The 15,644-nt window shown below is 38.0% G+C and overlaps 1 protein-coding gene across 1 annotated transcript; it reads left to right on the forward strand.

Annotated features, from left to right (window-relative positions):
* Window positions 1–5,627: 5,627 nt before the first annotated feature.
* LOC132279106 (uncharacterized) lies at window positions 5,628–9,226 on the forward strand. Its single transcript, XM_059781033.1, has 3 exons — window positions 5,628–5,889; window positions 6,117–6,252; window positions 9,137–9,226. Exons 1-3 carry the CDS (start codon window positions 5,644–5,646, stop codon window positions 9,166–9,168), a joined length of 414 nt encoding a protein of 137 aa, XP_059637016.1. The 5' UTR covers window positions 5,628–5,643; the 3' UTR covers window positions 9,169–9,226.
* Window positions 9,227–15,644: the final 6,418 nt, after the last annotated feature.

The raw sequence follows: 15,644 nt of genomic DNA on the forward strand, positions 1-15,644 counted from the left end.
ATTCCCCCGAATTTCCGAATGCGGCTTGGCCAGGCCCAGGCCCGAATACCTGAGGATATCAAAACAAATTGATAATAAACGAACACAGAGTACAAAAGAATAAAGAAGAATAAATAAAATGCTAAAAAGAAACTAAAATGATAATCTAATAATAAACCTCATAATATATTTCCATTAATTAATAAACTCTTCTGATACAACTGATCCTCCAAAATACAACTCGGGAATCCATACTGTGTGGACCCCTAGAAAATCCAAACTAAACAAATGACAGTAATCTAAAACAGGAAACTAAATCATAAAGGAACTCCTATGTAGCATCAGAAGAATGAAGTAGACTGATCCCCGCTCAGCACGAACAACCTCTACTCGTGACGAACACCTGAAAAATAATGGTGGGTCAGGCCCACAAACAAGTTCTACTCTACTACAGTCCAAGTAGAGATCCGATACACGTATACATCCTAGTCAATCCAACAGTAACTAGTAGTCCGTATATATATATATACACACTAAAGGAACCTCACTAGACTATAGGGTTGTGTCAACCTGAATAGTAAGCAACATGCAAAACGCACATATAGTGGGCATGAGTATCTAGACCTACCAGGGTACACAACTACACTATATCTAGCTACACATCCCTGGCGATATACGCGCCCTAACCATTGATCCTGAGACTCAAGCTCATATCATGGCACCATACTTACATATATATAATCTAGTAACCATCCTATCCAGTATAAATTAATCCTTCATAAGTCATTCAACTTGTTCAGCTGATCTGACGTGAATATAAGTAGGACTTAACATTTTAGTTAATCCATTCCCTTATATAATAAATTAATCCTCCATAAGTCATTCAACTTGTTCAGCTGACCTGACTTAAATATAAGTAGGACTTAACATTTTAGTTAATCCATTCCCTTATATAAAATAGGTAGAACTTAACTGATAAGTTAATTCATCCCTAGAATGCCACCGTCCCATACCGGTGCATTAAACCACACAATCCAACAATTGATGTAACAATTAAGGAAAATACATCAAACATTCCATAAATAACTATGATAAATATGATATCAAGTTATCACATAATAGGAATGACTTATTATTTCTTTAAACTTTCTATATCATATGTCCTACACAAACTGAATCTTATACATGATGATAGTTTATTATACCGTTAAATAAGGATTCTCTATATCCAATTCATTCTACACATTTAATCTCAATTGCTAAAACATTTTAAAAGATTAAATTCATTCGTTTGTTTAAAACATTCAAATAGCAAGCATCATTATGATTGAGTCTATTTAAATTCATTAAAACCCAAACCTAATCCCTATTTAATGTTCAGGAATCCTAGGCATGTTTCTACGTTCCATCATTCCACAGATATGAAAAATACATAATTTAAACATGTAAAAATTCACATAAGAAATCAAATCAAAATCATGAATTTTATCAATTCATAACACAAGAACAGATATGAACCAATTTCATAAAACCTATGTTCTAACCCAATTAAACATGCATAATTATTTAATTTTATGTGTTTAATAAATCCTGGAATTTCCTAGGCATGTACAGAAACACGAATCAAAGGGAAAGAGATAGAAGAAGAACTTGCCTTAAACTTTCGGATCGAAAGTTAAACTTCTTCTTTCTTGATCTTCTCTCTACAGGGTTTTTCTCCTCATTCCTTCCTTTTCCTCCTTACCTCTCTAACACTATCTCTCCAGTATATATCACGTGAATATTTCTAACCCCCTTTTACAACCTATAGCTATATATTTATCGGCTAAATAAAATAACCCTAACCCTTTTCCCAATCCAAGTCAACTAAAAAAAAAAAAATGAAAATAAAAATATTAAAAAGGTAAGCAAAATATGTTACGTATATAATTTATGTATATGTTTATTAAATAAATAAATTATACACATTCCATTATTTATTAATGGATTATCCAATAATATTTAAGTTACCAGAATATTATAAAGTAACTTAAAACATAACACGTATCAAATCTATGTATATTTTATTATTTAAATAAATATATACATCAGATTAAATATTACTACCCAAATTACCATAAAAGTAATTAATAAATTACTTTCTCTTTTATATATATATTAAAAGGTAAGTAAAATATGTTACGTATATAATTTATGTATATGTTTATTAAATAAATAAATTATACACATTCCCTTATTTATTAATGGATTATCCAATAATACTTAAGTTACCATAATATTATAAAGTAACTTAAAACATAACACGTATCAAATCTATGTATATTTTTATTATTTAAATATAAAACATATATATCAGATTAAATATTACTACCCAAGTTACCATAAAAATAATTAATAAACTACTTTCCTTTTTATATATGTATATAATATATATCTATATATATACATACATTATCCATGGGTAATAATCCATACACATCCAACCTCCTATCCAAGTAGTCCATGGGACCCAATTGGTTGGCCCATTACTACTAACCATAAAATAAAATAAAACATTTAATCATTTAATTTACAATTAATTACAATTAATCAAATACATCATTTAAGCACACAATCTAATTAAACAAATAATACAAATAACACCTAGACAAAATACAAATAACACATAGATAAGTAGCCAATTAATCAAGTAACACTTAATTCAATTAAACACATAAACAATTAGTCAAATAATCAATTAAACAATTAAAAAAAATACAATAAAAATAAATAAATAAATACTGAGACTATCCTTTTAAAATTAGTAGTATTACAGTTGCCCCCCATTCCCAAGCTTGCACGTCTAGCTTTGGGAATGTAATAAATAATAATAATAATTTTTTTTTTTTTTTTTCCAACCCTTGTGAACAGTCCCCGCGAGTACTATTCGCGTGAATAGTAACTCATGATTTTTTTTTCAACTCCTGTGAACAGTACCCGCGGGTACTATTCATGTGAATAGTAACTAAGGGAATTTTTTTTTTTAAATACCCCTGTGAACAGTACCCGCGGGCACTATTCACGTGAATAGTAACTCAGGAATTTTTTTTTTTTTTTTTTTTTTTTTTTTTTTTTTTTGCACTCGAGGGAACTGTATTCTTCCTTTGATAAGGGAATAAATTGTATGAGTTTCACTCCTTTAATACGGGAATTGAACTTTACGAGTTTTACTCAGCTCACTTCTTTAATAAATGATTTTTATTTACTATCCCTTATTGTAAGGGGATATTAATTACGGGATTCATCCAACCCGGGTCCTTGTAGTACAGGATATTCATTTATTATCCTTTATATTACGGGATATGGATTACGGGATTCATTCAGCCCGGGTCCTGATAATACAAGATACTTATCCTTATAGTCCGGGGATATGGATGACGGGATTCATTCAGCCCGGGTCCTTATAATACAGGACACTCATTTACTATTCCCTTATAGTACGGGGATACGGATTACGGGATTCACTCAGCCCGGGTCGGACACTCATTTACTATCCCTTATAGTACGGGGATACGGATTACAGGATTCACTCATCCCGGGTCCTTATACTACGGGACACTCATTTATTATCCCTTATAGTACGGGGATATTGCACGTATAAACTAAAAAGAATTTTATTAAAGACCATCATTGCCTAAAGGCTTATTAAAAACAAAAAAACATGTGATGGAGCTACCCTCCATTTAAAATGATTAACTAAGATGCCTCCAGTCTTTATTGTGAATGACTTGATAAGGCTAATTCCAGCCGTGAGACAATTTCTAGTCGGTATACTCATCTGAGTCCTTCTCATGATATGTGCTGTCGCTCTGGCTGAAGAACGATTTCTTATATTTAGTATTATTTTCATCCCAGGGTGACGTATTCTCGAATCGACTCTTCCTTTTGTTGCTCCACGGTAAACAGGTAGGTAGCCGGCCTCCTATGCCTCTGACCTGCAATGAAGTGGCTCACAAACTGCTTACTCAATTCTTCAAATGTGTTGATGGTTCCTGGCTTCAACTTGTTGAACCAAACTTTCGCTGATCCCTTAAGTGTAGTGGGAAAAGCTTGGCACATGATTTCATCTGGCACAATATGTAAATGCATAAGAGCTTGAAAAGTTTCCAGGTGATCGAAGGGATCTTTGGTCCCATCGAAGCTTTCGAACGAGGGCATCCTGAACTTGCTAGGTAGTGGACATTTCATAACGGCGGGGCTGAAAAGCAGGTTAGTCCTTTGTACCTGGTCATCTACGGCGGCATGACCTTTCCCTTTCATAGCCTGCATTACATCTTCCATTTTTCCCTTAAGATCCTTGATCTGCAAGTCGATATGGGTAACTTTCTTTGTCTTTTTCTTAAGACAGAAGGCTATGCTTTCAGGAGGTCGGGAACTCCGTGGGAGAGATGGGTGAACCACCTCTCTACGTCGGGTTCCCACCTGGCTTTGTTCGACTTCAGTCTCATTTTTGGGGGAATGATTATCCTTCTCTTCAAGATTCCCATTACCTCCGTTTGGACTTGAGAGATCTTGTCCTGGAAAGTTTTGTTGAACTGGTGGAACAAGTGTTGCAAGAGTATTGCATTTTGCTGGATCAACTGGTTCATACCCTGACTCAGAGTTTGAACCTGCAGTTCCAACGCTGCAAGCCGTGCCTGGTCGTTTAGGACGTCCAGGTTTTCACCCGACTCTACCCTTTGACCAGATCCCTGCGACGGTGTTCCTTCGGTAACCATACCGGACTGCAAACTTATATACCCAACGAGTACTTAATTGATTCAAGGGAATCGTCGTTCCCACAAACGGCGCCAACTGTTGAGGCTGAAATTCGCGCAGTCCGATACGATACCGTTTTCCTGCAAGGAAGAGAGGAGAAGATCGATGAACCTTGACGGCACCGGTGTGGTGCCTGCCAAAAGCTCTCCGACGATCAAATTAGTCACGGAGGTTTAAAAAGATGGCAGGGATTAATAATAGTTTTTACGTCGTACCTTCTTTAATAGCTTGGTGCCCTATTTATGGCTATCGATTGGAATCAAAATTGTTCCGCCGATGTCGATGGTTGATCTTATCTCCTGCTTGTGTGAAATCATAGGAGATTTGTTGCCAGATTTGTCGGGATATAATTTAATCCTTTTGACCTCCTCCAGTTATAATAGGATTATTCTTACCTGTTGAATTACGTCAGATTTCATTATATTTGATAATGAAATCTAATCAATCTTATCGAGAGTAGGATATGTTTATATTTTTCCCTATCAGTTTGAATGGAGGGAATTGAAGGGATCGTGAATGAAAGGAAATGACATGTTGGAAAAAAGTTAATTGCTTTTGGATGAGTTCAAATAATAATAAATAAAAAAAAGAAAGAATAGGCTCCTTATTCATCCTGTTCTAATATTTTTATAATTCTAAAACTCCTCTCAATAATTTTTTTTTTAAAATTATTAATCTACTCATATCTTATTTATTTAAAATAGTACATAATAATTTAATTAGTATTTGTTTTTTCAATTACAATAAAAATTATTGCTACGTAGTATCTTTTATTTTCTCTTCTCTGTAACTAAACTAAGCCTTAAAAAAACCTCTACCCCTCCTCTCTCTCTCTCTCTCTCTCTCCCCAAAACCCTAGATGTAAGAATGGCATCAAGAGATCTCATCACAAGCTACTCGAAGCTCCTCTCTCGAATGGCTGTTCGTTCCCTTCGCACCTTCGCTTATTCCGACTCCAATTCCGAATCATATATTCCAACTAACAATTCGGACTCTGACTCGTGCTCCAAACAACTTCCTCACGCTGAAGGTAAGAAAAACAGAGCATTCAATCGATTCCTAAAAGAAGGACCAGCATATCCCTGCAAAGATGATGATCAACACTTGATCAATGTAATTATTTGACTTGAATAAGATTGCCCTTTGCTGCGTTCTTCGCATAGCATATATAACAATTTTTTGTATTTTTTTTTTCTTCATAGTGTTGTGGAAGACTTTTGGTTTACCTTTAAATTTGGTTTGGGCTTGAATTTGGATATTCTGTAGGAGTTCAAATTCAAATGGAAATTACATCTTCATCTGTCATATCATATTTGGCTGACTAATTCTTGCATTGTTAGCCGCAAATGATGATGAGGAACACTTGCGACAGCCGGCAATGGTTTATAAGCTTAGAGCCTGATGCAGTTAGAGATGTTGTGAGTAATAACTTTTTTACTAATGAAGCTGGTGATGCAATCAACGGTGAGGGCCCAGGTAGGTGTGTTTATGATGCATGTTCCCTCATTTTTCATAACTTATCCATTCGAATGATATAATTTTGTTACAAGTTATGTGATCCAAAAGCTCTATTTATAGCTTATGAGCTTAGAGCCTGATGCAGTTGTATATTTTCATTGTTTTAACCTCTACTTCTCTGTTCATTTGTATTATCCTCGTAATATGGTGTACAATTTTTTTTTTTTTTTTTAATATTTGTCATTTGAAAAAAAAAAAAAAAAAAATCCATTTTGAATTTGGGTAGGAGCATCCTATAGATTGATACCCCATATTTAAAGAGATAAAAGGAAAAAGAAAAATATGGAGGGGGGAATTTGTAAATCTTATATCTAGGTATCCTAGTGGGATTCAAATGAATACGTAAAACATGGATATTATTTGTACGGAGATTCGGAGATTTGGTATGTTCAATCTATAGTTGTTACATAACAGTACTTATTCATTTTTCACAAAATTCATTTCTACTTCGATTCTTAATTAGTTATGACCAAACCTGGACTGAGAACAGAACTCAAGTCATGGTCATGATAAGAGCATGAATTTGAGGTTGCAGTTTACAATTATGAAAAAATTGAACCAGAAAGCAATGCAAATATTAGTTGAAGTTACATTTCTTATCCATTATTGAAGTGCTAATGCTGCTGCTTCTTATTCTTCTTCAATTTTTTTTTTGGTGATAACTAACATATCATAGAATAGCGCTTGAACGCATCCCAAATACAAATCTCACAGCCAAAACAATATGCTATTTCCTCAAACTATCCTTAAAAATCATCGTATCCTCTGCAAATTTATAATTTCAACCATTTACAGTAACAACTAACAAAATAAGAATAGAGAATTTGAGTGCCCAAATAGGAGTCTCCTCCCCATCAAAAGATCCCCTATTACTCTCTCTCCCAAATACCCGACCACGAGCAAAGAGGAGCAACCATCCAAGCATCTCGAGTTTGCTTCCTCATTATACATCCTCTCCAAGCTGTAAGCATGCTTTAGGTAGAATTAGGCATGACCAAAGAAACACCAAAGCAGACAAGAATAAAGCCCCATTCCAGTCACCGGGCAATGCAAGAGTAGATGGTTTATCGACTCTCATCCATCTTACGCATACAACGACGATCAGATACGCAGCCTACGCCTTCTCCGGAGGTTATCTATTGTCAGAATCCTCCATAAAGTTCTTCACCCAAAGAAAGCTACCTTTAAAGGGGTTTTGGTGTGCCAAATTGCCTTCCAAGGAAAAAGGCAATCCCTCCACGTTCAATAATCACTTATAAAGGGCGAACCTCAAAAGTCAAATCTCCAATGAGAAGCCACTCCCATGCCCACTCATCCTCCTCCCCACTACCTATCTACTGATTGTACAACATCCCCTGGAGCTCAACAGAGTCCTCCACCTTCCAATCTTGGGATGGTCTTATGAATTGTGTTATACAAAATCGGTCTCCTGTTATGAAGGCGATAGCAATCGGCTATTGCAGGAAGTTTATGTGCTGCAATCCGAAACAGTCTCAGAAAAACCACCGGAATGTGAGTGCATGCATAAGATGCCCAGTGAGTGTTAAAGAAGAAATAAAAGAGGACATTAAGGAGAAAAAGAGCAAATGAATTTGTTCCGAATGATGATATTAATATCATTCATGGAGAGGATAAGGAAAGGTCAAATTGCCATCATTTATTGCTATAATTCCAGAACATCAGTTCCATGCTTGTTGTTGCTAGTTTTAAAAAATGAAGAAAAAAGTCCGTAATGAAAGCATATTGCCCAGAGTTTGAAATGGTTTTGAAGATCTAATTCAGTTTGAATTTTTGCATTGTGTTTAGCTATACACCCTGCCTAATTGTACAGCGTGGCTATGCCACACAGGCGACACCCGAGCGGTAAGGACTTTACATGATGACTACCACGTGGCATGAGGCAAGTGGAGTGCTAGTGTATTCCAGCTTAGTGTAGAGAAATATACAGTATTGTAGAGAGAGTCGGAAGATTTTAGAATATTGGAGAACATGTAAATATGTAGAGAAGTAGAGAAGAGAAGGTTCTAGATGAGTAGGGAATTTTGTTGAGTTTGTAAATACGTAAAATATGTATGAAGTTAAGAGAGTGGTGAGGAGGCCTATAAATAGATGACTAGTGTCATATGTAACCAACAAGTCCTAGAGTGTGAGTTGAGAGCCAAGTGTCATTTGTAACCAAGTTCTAGAGTGTGAGTTGAGAGCTAAATAGAGAACTTGAGCTAGCCTTGTACAAAGCATTCTTTGTAGTAATAGAAGTGTTCATTCCTTGTACAAAGCATTCCTATACAATATGATTAACTGGTTTATAATTACATGTTTAAGCAGCAAATTTATGTTTTGGAGAGTTGTCCGATTAATTTACCAAGAGACGGTATATTTGCATGTATTTGGCGTCCGCCACCTGTTGGTTGGCACAAGTTAAATGTCTCTGGGTTTTTTTAAGGAAAATCTTGGTGGGACTAAAGAAGCTTCTTGTGGAGAAGTATTCCGAGATTGTAAGGGAATGATTTTGGAAATTTCCATAAGCCACTTCCTGATGCAACGTCTAGAGATGAAGTATTCTTACTTGGAGTGCATCATGGGATTGATGAAATTCTCCGAAGTAAATCAGAAGTAAAGGAAATGATATTTGAGATTGACCATAAAACAATTGTCAAGGTGCTAAATGATGAGAAGCGTATACCAGTGGAGTATTTAGAACTTTTTAATTACGCTTTTTGTATAAAGTTTGGGTTTATTCTTTAAATTTAGATTTCTTTTTTCAATTATATTGATATAAAACCTATTGTTTTGCACAAAAATTATTGATATGTTGAAAAATTTTGTTGTTTATCACATAAAGTTTCTACATCCTCAAGGAAATGCTATAGCTAATAGAGTTGCGTATATAGCTTCACGTTTGACCTTGGGAGTTGGGACAAAGTTTTCCGAAAGGCAAAAGAGGTTTTGAGACACAAGTCATGTGTGATCAATTGAAGATTCCACGACATGAGACATGAGATCTATCCGAAAAAAGGAATTGAAGCTGAAGAATCATCGGATAACGAATCATCCAATGGCGAATCGTCTGATGAGGAATTGTCTTCAGACAAATCTGAAATCAGGCACTTTTACTTTACTTTTTAAAATGTATTTTAAATTCCTGAAAAGAAAAAGTTATTAGGCGTGATCTTTTGTTGTTCACCTGGCATTGAAAACAAAAATAAATAATAGGGGGAAATTTAAATGGGCTCTATTTCATTAGTATCAAAGTAATCCTAGTAAGTTTGTGTCTTCTATATATTATAAACTCTACATAATGACAATTACACTTTTTTCTGCTATTTTTTCTAGGTTTTAGGGGCAACATGGTATTTGCTGTCAGTTGACGTGCTGGAAATCATACTGCAAGAGGGATTGCAACAAAGATTCTGGCCCTACAAAATGCCGCCTTAATTATTTGGAATGTGATGCTCTTGACCATGAGGATTGCAAGAATTGGGCAAATTGTAGAAATTTTATTAAGGGTTGGATCCTGAGAATGTTATCAAGTACGTAATATTTAAAAAAGCAGTGACAAAAAGTGTGTGGCCTCCCCAAAGTTTCTTGAAAAGTAAATTTTTTATTGTTTGTGATTGGGTTTCCAAAAATTTAGGAATGTTTTATCCAATGGGTATCACCGTCAGTAATCTAAAACAACTCGGGAATCCATACTGTGTGGACCCCTAGAAAATTCAAACTAAACAAATGACAGTAATCTAAAACAGGAAACTGAATCATAAAGGAACTCCTATGTAGCATCAGAAGAATGAAGTAGACTAATCCCCGCTCAGCACGAACACCCTCTACTCGTGACGAACACCTGAAAAATAATGGTGGGTCAGGCCCACAAACAAGTTCTACTCTACAACAGTCCAAGCAGAGATCCGATACACGTATACATCCTAGTCAATCCAACAGTAACTAGTAGTCCGTATATATATATATACACACACTAAAGGAACCTCACTAGACTATAGGGTTGTCTCAACCTGAATAGTAGGCAACATGCAAAATGCACATATAGTGGGCACGAGCAATAAGGGAGGAATCATCTCAAGTGGATGCCATCGCTCATAAATTCTATCAATTGATGGCACCACATCTTCCTCCTTCATTGTCTCAAAATTCGGCAAGTTCAGTTTGTGCTTCATGTACTAGTCCATTCCATCTCTCGGAAGATTGCCCCACATCGGAGCAATTTCCTAGTCCCAACCAAGAGCAAGCTAATGCCATGTTCTCGCGGCCCGGGAACAATCCATATTCCAACACCTACAATCCGGGTTGGCGTGATCATCCGAATTTCTCATGGCGGCAACAAGCCCCACAGAATTCCCAATTCCAAAACCAAGGGCGGCAAAATCAGCCCTCTTCTCAATATCAAAACCTTTCCAAGCCTCTTCAAGCTACCGTCCTCCTTACAATCCAAATGTCTCCAATCAACCTCCTGTGTGTCCAACTGACGAGATAGTAGCTGCAAACAAGCAAATGATGGAATCATTAAATAAGCAAATAATGGATGCCAACAAGCAACTCTTGACATCCTTGCAGCCTACTCTCCAAATGGTTCACTCTCATACTCAATCCATAGCTAATCTCGAAAATCAAGTGGGCCAAATAGCTAACTCGGTGAATCAATTGCTTCAAAAGGACAAGGGCAAGCTTCCCTCTCAACCTTTTGAAAATCCTAGAGGAATGCATGTGATTGACGAAACCCCTCCTCCGAGTGGGCCGACTCATGAACAAGTTCAAGCTATCACCACCCTTCGGAGTGGTAGAGTGGTGGACAACAAGGTCGATGGAGACAAAAGTGAAGAAGTTTCGCCGTTGAAAAATCCAAATTCAAGCTCTTCTAATCCAAATTCTTGTCCCAATACCATTCACGGATATCCCACACATGTCTCCCCAAATGTGGAAACTACTTATGAGCCAAAAGCTCCGTTTCCTCAACGTCTTCAAGAGTCGACACACTTTGGGAACAAGAATTGTAAAATTCAAGACATGTGGGAAGTCTTCAAGCAAGTGAAGATTAACTTGCCCCTGTTGGATGCTATCAAGCAAATCCCCCCCTATGCAAAATTTCTCAAAGATTTGTGCACTCAAAAGCGCACTTCTAAAAATCATTTGCCAAAAAAAGTGAGGTTGACTGAAAATGTTAGTGCTATTATTCAGCACAGCACTCCCCCGAAGTATAAGGATCCGGGTGCCCCCACAATCTCTTGCGTCATTGGTGACAGCAAAATCGAGAGGGCCCTCCTTGACTTAGGAGCTAGTGTGAATTTAATTCCATACTCGGTCTACCTACAACTTGGTTTGGGCGATCTTAAGCCGACTTCCGTGGTTTTGCAACTTGCCGATAGATCGATCAAGCATCCACGAGGTATTCTTGAGGACGTCATCATCAAAGTGGACAAATTCTACTTCCCGGTAGATTTTGTGGTTCTTGATACGGAACCAGTCCATGACCCAAAAAAGCACATTCCCGTGATCCTTGGTAGACCATTTTTAGCTACGGCTAATGCATCAATTAATTGCCGAACCGGGGTGATGGACATTGCTTTTGGAAACATGCAAGTCAAACTCCACATCTTTCATGCAACTCAACATCCCTCCAATGAGGATGATTGTTTTCTTGTGGATGTCATTGATGAAGTGGTCGAAGAATCTCTCCCCTTCATCCTAAGCAAAGATCCCCTTGAAACTTGCATGTCTCATTTTGACTTCTCAAACTTTGATGTTGATCAAGCCATTCAAGAAGTCAATTCCTTGCTTGATATTAATGCTATCATGGATGTACCTCCTTGGAAAATTCCAAAAGAACCACTTCCCCAACTTTCCACCACTCCTCCGGTCCCATTATTGTTATCTCCGCCACAACTTGAGCTTAAGCCGCTCCCGGCCCATCTCAAGTATGTGTTCCTTGGTCCAAAGCAAACCCTTCCGGTCATTATTGCCTCGGACCTTCAAAAAGACCAAGAGACCAACCTTTTAGCGGTGCTCCAAGAGCATAAAGAAGCTATTGGTTGGACAGTGGCAGATTTGAAAGGAATTGACCCCTCCATTTGTATGCACCGCATTCATATGGAGGATGACGCAAAGCCTACTAGAGAGGTCCAGCACCGGTTAAATCCAAACATGAAGGAAGTGGTCATGAAAGAGGTGATCAAATTGCTAGATGCGGGAATCATCTATCCTATCTCTGATAGCAAGTGGGTGAGCCCCACACAAGTTGTCCCCAAGAAATCCGGGCTCACCGTTGTTGAAAATTCAGCGGGCGAGCTCGTGCCACAACGAACCACCACCGGGTGGCGTGTGTGCATTGACTATCGTAAACTCAACTCATCAACTAGGAAGGATCATTTCCCACTCCCATTTATTGATCAAATCCTAGAAAGGTTAGCCGGCCAAAGCTTCTATTGTTTTCTTGATGGTTATTCCGGCTATAACCAAGTGGCCATCGCCCCCCAAGATCAAGAGAAAACAACATTCACATGTCCCTTTGGTACTTTTGCCTATCGACGCATGCCTTTTGGTCTATGCAATGCACCGGCAACGTTCCAAAGGTGCATGATGTCCATATTCTCCGATATGGTTGAAAGGTTCTTGGAAGTTTTCATGGATGACTTTTCCGTATTTGGCTCCTCCTTTGACTCGTGCCTCATAAATTTATCTCTTGTGCTCCAAAGATGCAAAGAGACGAATCTCATTCTAAGTTGGGAGAAGAGCCACTTTATGGTCCAAGAAGGCATTGTTTTAGGACATGTCATTTCTAAGCGGGGAATCGAGGTAGACAAGGCAAAAGTTGAGTTAATCTCTAATCTTCCTCCTCCGAATTCCGTCCGTCAAATCCGTTCTTTTCTTGGCCATGCCGGATTCTATCGTCGCTTCATCAAAGATTTTAGCAAAATCTCACGGCCCTTGTGTAATCTCTTAGCCAAGGATGTTCCGTTCAATTTTGATGACGCTTGCATGGAAGCTTTCATCAAACTTCGCATTCTCCTCTCCTCTGCCCCGATCATGAAACCCCCTAATTGGTCTCTTCCCTTTGAGATCATGTGTGATGCATCCGACTATGCATTAGGGGCGGTTTTGGGCCAACGTGTGGATAAACTTCCGCATGTCATTTATTATGCTAGCAAAACTCTCTGCGATGCCCAATTGAACTACACCACCACTGAAAAAGAATTGCTAGCTGTGGTGTACGCCTTGGATAAATTTCGCTCCTATCTTCTTGGCTCCAAGGTCATCGTCTTTTCAGATCATGCCGCTCTTAGGCATTTGTTAGCGAAAAAAGAGACAAAACCCCGCTTAATTCGATGGATCCTCTTACTTCAAGAGTTTGACATTGACATCCGGGACAAAAAAGGGACCGACAATGTTGTCGCCGATCATCTCTCTCGCTTACTTATTGAGAAATCTTCAGAATTTGCAGCCATCCGCGATTCTTTTCCGGATGAGCAACTTCTTCAAGTTTCACATTCTACTCTTCCGTGGTTTGCAGATATTGTCAATTATCTTGCGGTTGGCAAAATTCCAGCTCATTGGTCCAAACAAGAGAGGGACCGGTTTTTCTCCCAAGTCAAGCATTTCTTTTGGGAAGATCCGGAATTATTCAAGTATTGCCCGGACCAAATCATCCGGCGATGTATTCCTGAAACCGAGGCCACAAGCATTTTAAATTTTTGCCATACTCTTGCTTGTGAAGGCCATTTCAGTGCCAAAAAGACCGCTAACAAAATCCTTCAAAGCGGATTCTTTTGGCCTACCTTGTTCCGGGATGCATACAATTTTTGCAAATCGTGTGAACGATGTCAAAAACTTGGATCCATGTCCCGAAGAGACATGATGCCCCTCACCAACATTTTAATTGTTGAAATTTTTGATGTGTGGGGGATTGACTTCATGGGACCATTTCCATCTTCTTATGGCTATGAGTACATCCTTGTAGCGGTGGATTATGTGTCTAAATGGGTTGAAGCCGCGGCTACCAAAACCGATGATCATAAAGTCGTGATCCATTTCCTTCAATCTCACATCTTTAGTCGTTTTGGTACACCCCGAGCAATCATTAGTGATGGCGGATCTCATTTCCGAAATCGTTATCTCAAATCCGTCCTTGCTAAGTATTCAGTCATTCATAAGGTTGCTACACCTTACCACCCTCAAACGAGTGGTCAAGTAGAGATTTCTAACCGGGAGATTAAGCACATTCTAGAAAAAACGGTTAGACCGGATCGCAAAGATTGGTCATTACGGCTAAACGATGCACTTTGGGCTTACCGGACAGCTTATAAGACACCCATTGGCATGTCACCATATCGACTTGTCTTTGGCAAAGCATGTCATCTCCCGGTAGAATTAGAGCACCGTGCTTATTGGGCCGTAAAAAGGTTCAATTTTGATCTCAAACAAGCCGGCTCTAATCGTGCGTTGCAATTAAATGAACTTGAGGAATTGCGTAATGACGCGTATGAAAATGCAAAAATTTACAAGGCAAAGACTAAAGCTTTTCATGACAAACACATCGTCAAAAAGTCTTTTGCCCCGGGACAAAAGGTCTGGCTTTTCAATTCCCGCTTGAAGCTCTTTCCCGGTAAACTCCGGTCAAGATGGGATGGTCCATACATTGTCACTACCGTCTTTCCTCATGGAGCAATCGAACTTCATGATCCTGCAAGTGGATCACTCTTCAAGGTAAATGGCCAAAGGCTTAAGCCTTGCATTGACAGCACAATTCTAACCCGAAAAGTTGAGGAAGTCCCCTTGACGGATCCCATTTATGAGGAATAGTGCCTGCTCTAGCTTGGTCTAGCTATCGACATTAAATTTAGCAAAGCAAGGGAAGAAATTCTTTCGATGTTCCAAGCTTCCCTACCTTCTCAAATTGCTCGTGCCTTGAAATTTTCTGGGAAATGGTTTCGAAAAGCCAAAAATTTGATTTTTCTGAAATGGTCTTCAGTTGTGTTCCGCAATTTTAGACCGGCTTCTTAGACCTTCTCAACTCTTGTTTTCATTCCCGAAAGTTTCCGGCTCTATCAGGCAATTTTCTCGGACTTTCAACATGGCACTCACATGCATAACCTCTCATCTTCAATGCATTGTTGAAATGTTCTTAATCTCATCCATGCATTGAAGAGATGTTCCAAAGTTTGAAAATTTTCTCAAAATCATCCACGCATTGTGTGAGGTTGCAAAAGTTAGGAAATCTTCTTGAAATCATCCATGCACTCATTGAAAAAAAAAAAAAAAAAAAAAAAAAAAAAAATTTGCACAATTTCAAAATTTTTCTAAATTTTCCATGCTGTAAAAAAAAATTTGCACAGTTTGAAGCA

Source organism: Cornus florida, unplaced genomic scaffold, assembly GCF_030987335.1.
Source record: "Cornus florida cultivar Cherokee Brave unplaced genomic scaffold, ASM3098733v1 CherokeeBrave_3.0.0_Hap2_Chr10, whole genome shotgun sequence".
NCBI lineage: Eukaryota > Viridiplantae > Streptophyta > Magnoliopsida > Cornales > Cornaceae > Cornus > Cornus florida.